The sequence below is a fragment of the Patagioenas fasciata genome, chromosome 2 (assembly GCF_037038585.1).
Source record: "Patagioenas fasciata isolate bPatFas1 chromosome 2, bPatFas1.hap1, whole genome shotgun sequence".
NCBI lineage: Eukaryota > Metazoa > Chordata > Aves > Columbiformes > Columbidae > Patagioenas > Patagioenas fasciata.
In genome coordinates, this window is record NC_092521.1 from 37,788,379 (window position 1) to 37,799,732 (window position 11,354).

Here is an 11,354-nt window from a genome sequence, read left to right on the forward strand (position 1 = left end):
GAAAGGGGAAGAAATCAAAGAAGTAGTTAAATAAAACATAGTAAGTCTGGGAGTGGTTAGTCAGACTGTCATCTAGATGAGATTCTTTTCTAAATTGCATATAGGCTTAAATTTACCTAAGTACGAGAAGATGCCTGAACTATGTAGAGGTGGCTTCTTATGACCACTCTCCTGAAGGGGAAAGAAAAGCACTCCATATGACGGGAAAGCAGTGCCTAATTCCTCTGATCTTGTTTGTTTTCAAGGCATGATGCAAGGTCTTCCTGATGCTTTGGGGAATAGTATCATCTTCATTTTGTATTCCAGATCGCCTCAAGGTTCAGACAGGCTAGATTATCAAAGGGAGCCTTTCCTGGGAAGTTCTCAAAGTACCTCAGATTATATGTTGATTTCAAGTTGTTTAATTTTGGTCTGAGATGACTTTACGTGTAGTTGATTTCCTTTAAAAGATTTTTATGTGAAGAAACAGTATTTTCTATACCTGGGTCTTGGTTCAACTGAGAATTACTGACTTTGGCGCTTTTATGTGTGTTTAACTTGTGATACTGCATATTTCTGTGCTTAACAAGCATATAAAATGGTACTTGAAAAAAGTGCTGTTTTATTTAAATTTGGATATTTCTTATTTTCCCACAGTTATGGTTCAGGAAGATTATCACAGTCAAAACCCTTATCATAATGCAGTTCATGCTGCTGATGTGACTCAGGCCATGCACTGTTACTTAAAAGAGCCCAAGGTAAGGGAGTACTCTCATTTTCACATCACATGAATGTACAGAAACACATGTATTTGTGTGTGCATATAAATCGATTGTGTGCACATATACATATATGTTTATGTACACATACACACAAACAAGCTTTTTATTAAAAACAAACCCTAAAACCCAACAAAAACCACTTTTGAGCACTAAAAGGCAGGGAATTACTGTCTAGGTTGCCGAGGCTGTAGGTGTACACTTAGCAGTGGGATTTTTTCCTGTTTCTGAGCCGCCTTTGACTTTTGTGTGGCTTCATGTTGAACTGGAGTAGGGAGTTGAGATTGCAGCTGTTTAACGTAGCCTTATGCCCCAGAACATATGCATGAAATTGCAGCCTGAGTCAGAGCTGGCAATACTAAACCTGTGTGTTTGTGGTTGGGGGTGGGGGGGTTGGTTTGGTGGTTGTTTTTTGTACTACTGTTACCCTTGCTTTGCTCATCTTTGATGTTAATGCATAGTATGCTTCTGCTATAGAGGCACCTTAAAGCAAGATGTCAGGAGTTCTTTGGCCTTTCTTTATAAAAAAGGGCAGTGTGACAGACCTTAAGGAGCTGATGTTTCTTACAAATTGGACTGCTGGCAGTCTGCCGTAAGTAGTGTCTTAGACAAATTCAGGGCTAAATCCTGTCCTGTGTTAGACTGAAAACTGTAGTACTCTCTAGCCAGGTGAGACAAATTATCTGCCTTGCAAATTATTGCCAGTCTGGTATTGTCTTGACTAGCATTGCTCTTTATTTTGCTTCTGAGATAAAACCAAGTAAGTTCTGGCTCCATGGATGTTTTTCAGAGGCTCTTTGCCCACTCTTCCCACTCAGTTTCTCAGCGCTGCTCTCAGATGAATTGTTGGTGCAGGGAGCCAAATCAGAGCTGATACACGATGAGCTTTTTTTATGACATGCAGTTTGGAAGCTCTGAGCATTTTTTATTTAATACTTGTGATGGAAGTTTTGTAATGCTTCGGATTCAAGTATAGACTTTGTATTTTTAGTAACATGTACAGCTACTGGTTCTGTTGCACCAGAGTATGTTATTAACACATGAGGCATGATAGATGGCAAATGCAACAGGGAGCATACACTTGTGTCCTCACAAGGTGTTTGCTACATTTCATGTGTGTGCAGGCAGAACTGTCCTCTCAGTTTTAGTGCAAGCTGGACTTCATTACTGAGTTCAACTCTCAGACCTCCCAACCAGAAGTAGTAACAGCTATGAACAGTGAAAACAAGTCTGTGCAGTTTCACGCTGAGTTAATAGACATGCACATACTTCTTAAATATTTATTTTTGGCTGATTTTTCTCTTTTGGTTCTTTTCCTGGTAGATTTTGAAATATAATTTTGTGTAAGAGTAGAAATCCATTCTGAACAGTTCTGAAGTCTTCTAAAGCATTAGTTTCTTCATTTTAAGAGGAAAGGTTTATGTGTATTTTTATAAGACATACTCTGTATTTAAACCAGCATTGACACATGCAGACAGATTTGGTAAATGAGATGGAGAGCTAATTTTAAGAACTTGTTGCTTTTGCAGGATCTGGTTAGAAATAGTGCTTCATTACCAGCCAGAAAGTAGCATTTTGTGTGCCAGCATTTTTTTGGCTGAACCTTAAACCATTGTTGAAATCTTGTAGCTCTTGGGGCAGAAATACTGTAAGAAGTCAGTGGAATATCAGTTCTACATTATTAAAATTTTCTCAGAGTTTCTGTTGGCTTTTAATTACTAACAAAGAAAAAAATGCAACACCCATCCACTTTTTCTAAGGGTATACTTGCATTGCTAACAGAATTACATTTGTTGTTATTATCTTACAGCTTTCCAAATCTTTAACTCCATGGGATGTTCTGCTCAGCTTAATAGCAGCTGCCACACATGATTTGGATCACCCAGGTGTTAACCAACCTTTCCTAATTAAAACAAACCATTACTTAGCAACTTTATATAAGGTAAGGACAAAATCAGTTGTTTCGTTAAAACCGTGTTTGGAGGATGCTGGTGGAGTACAGAAAAGCAGTAGAAAGTGTGATGTGTTTAGCTAGTGGTACATTTGAATCGAGACATGGCTTCCATGATACTGAGATTAAAAAATGTGCAAGCTAATCAAGTATTCAGGATTTGTGAGTTTTAACCTCCTTGGGGGAAAAAAAAAAAAAAAAGAAAAACACCATCCCTCAAACCCAACAAAACTGTCTGGCATCACTTGTACCATATAACTCTTCAGTTTAAGAACAAGTAATTGAATGATACCTTTAATACCCTTTTTCGTTTGCAGAATACCTCAGTATTAGAGAACCATCACTGGAGATCAGCCGTGGGGTTGCTGAGAGAGTCTGGTTTATTTGCACATATGTCATTAGAAAACAGGTAGGTTTATACAAAATAGTATATAAATTAGTTTAAGACACAAGTAAGCTGTCACTGAAGTAAGACAGCCTTGCAAAACAAGCTGAATTATTGCATGGCAGTTCTGAATACAAAACGTAGATTTATGATCCGTTTTAGGAGTTTCTCAGATACTGTGCTCTTGGAGTAGAGCAGTTCATGGTGCGATGTGTTATTTAGAAAATAACATTTACTGTGAGCACACTGAAGAAGTGTATTCATGTAGTTGTAACACCTGTTTAGATTTAACTAGGCAGCCTTTTCTCATTCTGCCACCCCATCTGCAGTTTAAAATAGACCCTCTTCACCTGCTTCAATGGGAAATAAGCTTTAAATGATTAGTTTGTGCATTTTTTAGGAAAAAGAAGTGGGGGAAAGCTAAAAACTGTTCCAGTCTTCCTGAAAGCTGCCAACAAAACATTCTGGTATTTCTATGGATGTTGTAGGAATTTTTCAGGTGGGAAAACACAAAACCCACAAAAACCCACAAAGCAAACAACAACAAAACCACCGCCCCCCCCCCCCCCCCAAAGAAACAGTTTGATAGAAATGCTAATTATAAAGCTTGTGACTTGTAGGTGGCCTATAAGAAAGACGTGGACAGACTTTTCAGCAGGGCCTGTTGTGATAGGACAAAGGGTGATAGTTTTAAACTATAAGAGAGGAGGTTCAGGCCAGACATGAAGAAGAACTTTTTTACAATTCAGATGGTGAAACACTGGCCCAGGTTGCCCAGAGAGGTGGTAGATGCCCCATCCCTGGAAACATTCAAGGCCAGGTTGGACGGGGCTCTGAGCAACCTGATCTAGTTGAAGATGTCCCTGCTTAGTGCAGGGGGGTTGGACTAAGTGACCTTTGAAGATCCCTTCAAACCCAAACTGTTTTGTGATTAGTATAATCATGAATATGATAAAAAGAAATGTGAATCTAGTGATGGCTGTTGTTCATAATTGTTTTTTGAATGTTTGGTATCGCTAATTTCAGGCAGCTGATGGAAAGCCAGATAGGTGACCTCATTCTTGCCACAGACATCAGTCAGCAAAATGAATATCTCTCCATGTTTCGATCCCATTTGGATAGAGGAGACCTATGTTTAGAGAATGCAAACCATCGTCACTTCATTTTACAGGTGATCTTTTTGAAAATATCATTTTGGCGTAAAAAATAATTTACTTTAAATGCTAAATACTACTTCTTCCAGGCTATCTCCTCCTTTCAAAATGAAGTAGAAATATCTTTTAGTCATTTTGTTTGATTCCAAAAAAGTTGTTTCCTCCACTTCAGTCTCCCCCTCTCCCAGCACTTCTCCAAGTGATGTGTTGCTCAGTCTAACTTTGAGCTGCTAAACCAAGGAGAGTTGTGTTTCCAAGACAAGGTTTTTTTAGTTCTTCTGATGACTCCAGTGCAGTCTCAGAACTGTGAAATGCTTTGTCAGAACCTGTTTCAGGGAAGGGAAGCGCTATTGTTGGAAATCAGTTTGCAGCTCTGCTAGAGAGAGGTTTAGGAAGCTTTAAAAACAAAAGTCTTGTGAGTCTCTTTAGGTTTATAAAAAATTTTAGTATTGGATTCATATTGTGGGCTACAAAAGAAAGTGGTTAAGTGGACAAACAGATAAGATCAGCCTTGTGCAAACCACTATTAAAAATGTGAAATACCGTTTGCTTACTTTGATGTAGCTTTCTGAATTTATTGTTGTCTCCTTACTAGTTAATATACTAAATATAGCACCCCTGAAATACTTTGACTTGACTGAATTTCCATATTACTCAGAGATGATCATGTGATCTGATAGATCTCTGAGCATTTTTTAAATAGGATTATAGAACATAACTTTAGAGAGAAGCACAAATGGTAGGTAGGTTTGTTTTTCACAAAACTTAAAATAGTCTGCTATTGGGAAATAAAGAATTACAGATGCTTCTGTTGGAGGGAGAGGTGATCTAATGCTGTATGTTCTGTTAACTTGCTAGATGGCTTTGAAATGTGCCGATATTTGTAATCCGTGTCGGACGTGGGAGCTGAGTAAGCAGTGGAGTGAAAAAGTAACGGAGGAGTTCTTCCACCAAGGCAAGTAAGAGTAGCAGAATCTGTTGGTACATAATGTTTTTATACTGTGAGGAGAGCGACTGAATCATTGCTGCCTGCAAATAAAGGGATTTATATTTAGGACTAATACAGATTTACAGTACAGTGTGGGATTTTTTTTTAGTTTCAAAGATTGTACCTCTTGCAAAAGATCGGTGTTACTAAAACACAGCCACGAATCTGCATAGAATCTGAATCTAGAATGGCTGGTTCAATAGATCCTTCATCTGAAGCACCTTTCAGGGTGACTAATTATGCTCACTTTACATTTACACAGTAGTTTCAGTAAACTATTAAATATATTCATCATGTATCTTCAATATTTAAACTTGATCTGTGAGGCCTGTTGGTAAGCAGGTAAGGGCTAGGGAGGAGATTTTTAATCACCGTGCCATTAAGGCAACTTACTTATGTAAGCAGTTAATAAAGCTTTTAATTGCCCAATGGAGTGAATTTTCTCTGTTATTATGAAATTGTTTTAATACTAGAGTTTGCTTCTGCTTTCTTAGGGCTAGTTTAGCTGAATTGAGACATGCTAATTTGTGCGTGGACGCGATAAATGGGGAACAGACTGCTTTATGTGGTGCTAATCATGTGAAGCTTATTCTCAGATAAATGTGATGCAAAAGCAGAACAAAAACTTTCCTATAGTGAGAAATTGCAGAAGGCTGAGCTATTCTCTTCCATTTTGCTAAGGGGGGATTTTAATTTGTCATTTCTGTGGCAGTCTACAAGGTTTTGCAAGGAAGTATGTTAAACTTCAGGAAACCTGTGATTTTATGTTTTTTCTTTAATTATTGTTTGATGAAAAATACAAAGTACTGTTGGTGTAACGACAGACTGACTTTTTTTTTTGGGGGGGTGGCGGAGGGAAAAGTGCATTCCACCAGCTGCAAGGTACTGTCCTTGTTAACCAACTTGCACAACTCATCTCTGTTGGTGTTTGATGGGTCTGGACATGATGACCTAACAGTCATGTTATACTTTTATTTCTTTAGGAGATATTGAAAAAAAATATCACTTGGGTGTGAGTCCACTTTGTGACCGACAGACAGAAACTATTGCCAACATCCAGATTGGTAACTGCAGTTCAATTTATTTTCATACATTTATTTCATAGAATGTCCGGAGTTGGAAGGGGCCCACAAGGGTCATTGAGTCCAACTCCTGTCCCTGCACAGGACAGCCCCACAGTTCACACCATGTGTCTGAGTATGTTTTCCAGTCTCTTCTTGAACACTGTCAGGCTTGGGGCCGTGACACCTCCCTGGGGAGCCTGTTCCAGTGCTCCACCACCCTCTGGAGGAAGAACCTTTTCCTAATGTCCAACCCAAACCTCCCCTGGCACATCTTCCTGATGTTCCCTCAGGTTCTGTCATTTGTTGCCAAAGAGAAGAGGTCATCTCCTCCCCTTGTGAGGAAGCTGTAGACCACGATGAGGTCTCCCCTCTATCTCCTCTTCTCCAGGCTGAACAGATCCAAGTGACTTCAGCCACTGCTCATGTGGCTTCCCCTCCAAACCCTTCAACAACTTCTTTCAGGATGCAATTTGAAAAAAGTACCTTTTAGACACATTTCCAAGAGGTTGTTCCTGCTCGGTGTGTGTGAGTGTGGCGGCACTTCGTTGCAAAGAGCAAGTTTTTTCCATTTGCTATGTAACATTTCTCCCTTGAATTGAGGGCTTACAGAAGGTTCTGCCCTGCCAGTCCTGGAGACGAAGCCTCTGTGTCTCCGCACAGAGCCCGCTCAGCCCGGGTGGCCGCTGTCTGACTGCTCTGTGCTAATGCCCACCCCAAGTGGCTGGTTTGGGAAGAGGAGCATTTGTTCCCCTGCCTGTGCAGCCCCTGGTGCCCTTGCAGTGCTCTGGGTTTAGCTTCCATAGTGTTCCTTTTAAATGCAGTCTTAGGAAGGCTGGCAGGCAGAGATTTGATGGAGAAAGGTGAATAGCCATTATGTAATTTTTATTTTTTTTACTAACTTGAGTTGGATTTAAAATAGTAAAATGACTTTTTATAGTTATTTTTAATGAAGTTGCTAATGTAGATTGAACAGGACTCAGTTAAAAGCACAGTAAAAAATGAATATTTCCACAAATAGAGTGCATTAAATTAGAGACAAAAGCTGATCTGTTCGATCAGCTGCACTGGTTAGTTTAGAATGTTAGAAAATCACACATTTCTGGAATTGACAGATTACCATTGAAATTTTGGTTCATGCAGATAGGCGCTACAAATAAGAACACGTGCATACACACACACGCATATAAATGTTTGTGTGTTGAAGTTTTGTGACCTTTTTGTTTAAAAAATTCTCTAATTTGTATTTTAATGTATTTTTAGTCAGCTTCATATTGTGAAAATAATCTCAGATTTTTTTTCCCCTCTGTTACATAGTTCAGACTGTCTATTTTTGTAGGTAATTTGGTATAAAATCTATCTTTTAGAAACTTAGGTCTTCTAAATCAATTCGTGTGACATAGGTGCTGATTTTTGGATTCCTCCCCACATGTTCTCCAGAGTTTTCCTTTATTTGGTCATTGTTGTGAACAAAAGGTTAGTTTGTAACCCAATGTAATGCTGTTGTTTTGACTGACAAGGAAAATCTCTTACATTTTGAGAGGTTTTTTGTAAAGATGCCCTAAATATCGAAATGAGTTTTGAAGTGCACGTTGGAGAAGAATAGTCTGACGCATTGAGGATAGTCATACGCGTTGTTTATTTTTGCCACTAAATTTTATTTTAGATATTTAGTTTGAGGGTTGTTTTTTTTTTTCACTTGGAAATGATGTGTGTGCTTGTTTTCCAAGGTTTTATGACCTACTTAGTGGAACCACTGTTTGGGGAGTGGGCCCGTTTTTCCAACACGCGGCTGTCGCAGACGATGCTTGGCCACCTGGGACTGAACAAGGCCAGCTGGAAGGGGGTGCAGAGGGAACAGTGCGGCAGCGGTGACGACGCCGACCCCGCTTTTGAGGAAATGGACTCAGACATATTACCTCAGGAACCTCGATTGTCCTGACCTCAGTCTTCACGACAAAACTGCCTCTTCTCTTGGTATCTGCACAGTTTGATTAAAAGAGATACTTGCCTGCCCAAGGTTTTGGTAAAATGGTAAAATGATGCCAGCATTATTTATTTCCAAGTTTTCCTTTGACACAGACCATTTGATCCAGAATTTTTTTAAACTGCGAGATCTGACCACAGAGCAATATGCCTACGCCTCAGTTGGTTTTTGTTCGGAACCTTGAATATGCAAAGCACAGCAGTGACTGAGCCTTGGAGGAACAGCACAGAGCTTCCTTGTGCCACACGGCTTTGGTTTGTTGGTGAAATTTGGAATACGGTCTTCAAATCTGAGACTCGAGATGGATTGTTCCACTTCCTTGGAATTTAGCAAGACTTGCATAAACGTGTCCAACGCATACCTTCCACTCAGCCCCTGTTTTAATACGGAAATGTGAAGTGCCCATCCTCTGCTGCCTCTGGCAAGACTTGATGTTTACAAATGGACTCTGAAACTATTGGTTCTAGACTTAAAACCTTTGCGCATGGCTGTGAAGGAACCACTAACTCGTTGGTTGTTTTTTGTTTATTTTTCTTTTTTAAAAGAAAAAGATCAAATCCGAGACTGCAGCTCTTGTTTCTTTGGATGCCAGAAAAGCCTCCCATTTGCCATAATTTTGTTTGTGCACTGGGAACTGAGCATTCATCATAGAGCACAGCCAAGCTTTACTCCAGTGCTGTATGGGAATGCAATTTTTTAACGGCAGAAAACACTTCTGAATTTGGGAAGGGAAGGGGTGGGGGTGGGGGGAAGCGTCCGAACTGCATTGCGATTCTGCAGTGGAAACATCGCATGTTGTTTTCACTATTGTACACTTGAACTGCACATGCAAGAAAAAGGTGGAATGTCTAAAACACCATAAATCAGCTCAGGGTATTTGCCAATCTGAAATAAAGTGGGATGGGAAGCGTGTCCTTCAGAACAAGGGTACAAATGCCCCTTTCGCTGCAGCGTGTGTGTATGTGTGGGTGCGTGAGTATGTCTGGGACGGGGGAGGGTGGGAGGGTATCGGGAAGGGTTTGAACGGCAACATTTTTCTGTTTGTTTTTTGTTGTGTTCTGGTTTTGTTTCGTTTTTTGTTTTTTTTTTTAATTTATTCTTTAGAATGTGACAATTTCATGAACAGCCACATTGGGGAGGAAACTGTAACAAATTGCTACAGATGCCTTAAACTATGCACAAAGCTAAGTGACCAAATTTGTTTTTGATTTGAAAATAATAATTAAAAAGAAAAAGTGCATTGTTTACGTATTCCTCCCTCTACTGAAACATTACCCACTAATGGGTTTTTGATGGGAAAAGGAGAAAATGTTTTTTAGGACAAAATTAAAGGACTAATTTTAAACTTAAAACATTCCATTTTTGTAATTTGTTTTACATTGTTTTAAGTACAGTAAGCACAACTGTAATCTAGTTTGAGAAACTGGTGCTTTCTTTTAGTTTATTTGTATTTCCCTGTTATTATTGTAAAAGACTGTTTATTAATTCTGTTTACAGTTTGTTGCAACAGCCATTTTTGGGAGAGAGCTTCAGCGTAAAGCCATTTGTAAAGGCTTTGCCATATTCATTTTAATATGTGCCTGTTGCTGTTAACTTTTAATTAATAAAAAACAAGTCTTTTCACATTACGCTCCTGTACATTTAAGTTACGACCGATTTCAGCGTTATGGAAAGGTAGCTAAGGTTGCAGTCAGCTTCCACTGTCAGACTAAGCCAACTTTTGGATTTGAAAAATACTAGTCCTCACATGCCAGAATTGATTGCCTCTTGGAGCCTGGCCTTTTACTGTTTGAAAAGCAAATCCTGACTTACCCGATTGTTTCTCTTCTAAAATTGAGTTGTTTATTATTCATTCACGTTCCCTGAAGTAGTATCATTAATCTCAAAGTGGCCATGTTTAAAGAAATAAATTTGTAATGAAACCATTTTTTTGAACCCGCGTGAACTTCCTTTGCTGTCAGTCCAAGTTCTCGCTGTTGTCCGACTTCAACAGGGAAGGATCAAATGTGAATAATGAGCCTCCGTTATCACGTGCGCTAACAGAAAACCCTTATTTTAGCAGCTTGTTGTTGAAAGGGTGATGCTTGCCAGGGGTGTTTGGAGCTGTCAGGACAAAGAGGTAACAGCTGCGTGTGAGTAACTTACTACAGAGAGACTGCACAGATTTGTAGGGTTACTTGTGGAACAGTATTGATTCCTCTTTGTTTCTGAATAAAGCATATGCCAATCCTGCAGCTCTTTACAGAACAACCACTAAAATTGGTATATGATGATGTTTTCCATGACTCACATTTTTTAAAGAAATGTGACTTGGTTTAAAAGGTCTCAACAGCAATATAAATTTTGGTGCTTGTTACAGGCTATTTATAAGCATATTTTAATATGCATTTTAATGAAAATTAAATCAATTTACAAATATATGTATAGTAATATTTGAATATACTTATGAACAACCTGTGCTTTTTGAACTTTTTGCAGTCTTCTTGTCAGCAAGGTTTATCTGCTCCGATAGGAAACAGTACAGCCTGTCGACATGGTAAACGTGAATAACTGTTCTGAGCCATCTTTCCTGGAAATGGGTTTCTGTCTCTTCCTACCAGACTGGATTTAGACAAACTGGTTCTAATCCCATCCATCAGTGTACATGGCAGCTACTGACATGTGAATTGAAAAAAAAAAAAAAAAGGGTCCAGAAATGTCCCTGGGACAGAGGCCACGTCCCCACCATAGATGTCAGAGCACTGCACAGACCTGCTCCCAGCGGGCTGTGTTCTCTGCTAACAGATACACACCCGCCTTTGCTTACATCTAAGGTCTGTGTCCACATATGTGAACATCCCTAGGTTGAGCAACTCCTGCTTCAGGTGTTTTTCTGTGGGCAGCGGTGTTGTATGTGTAGACTATTTCAAGTAGAAAGATACAAAGTAAGGTACAGAAAAGTATGAAATAAATTATTTGACAGCAGCTTTGTGATTTTCTTGTGCAGGTGACATTTATCGTAATTTTACATGACCAATAAGGCTTGCTACATGTTGTATTTCAGGGGTGCTGGATACCTGCACCTCCCAGC

General features: G+C 39.3%; 1 protein-coding gene across 6 annotated transcripts in view; it reads left to right on the forward strand.

Moving 5' to 3' along the window:
• Positions 1–10,209, forward strand: part of PDE7A (phosphodiesterase 7A) — a 78,877-nt gene extending 68,668 nt beyond the window's left edge. For all 6 annotated transcript variants that reach the window (XM_065829824.2, XM_065829827.2, XM_065829826.2 and 3 more), the window contains 7 exons: positions 637–737; positions 2,569–2,700; positions 3,027–3,118; positions 4,121–4,265; positions 5,107–5,203; positions 6,220–6,300; positions 8,028–10,209. In XM_065829824.2, coding sequence (XP_065685896.1) covers positions 637–737; positions 2,569–2,700; positions 3,027–3,118; positions 4,121–4,265; positions 5,107–5,203; positions 6,220–6,300; positions 8,028–8,239 — 860 coding nt within the window. In that variant the 3' untranslated portion in view covers positions 8,240–10,209. The remainder of the gene's footprint in view (positions 1–636; positions 738–2,568; positions 2,701–3,026; positions 3,119–4,120; positions 4,266–5,106; positions 5,204–6,219; positions 6,301–8,027) is intronic.
• Positions 10,210–11,354: the final 1,145 nt, after the last annotated feature.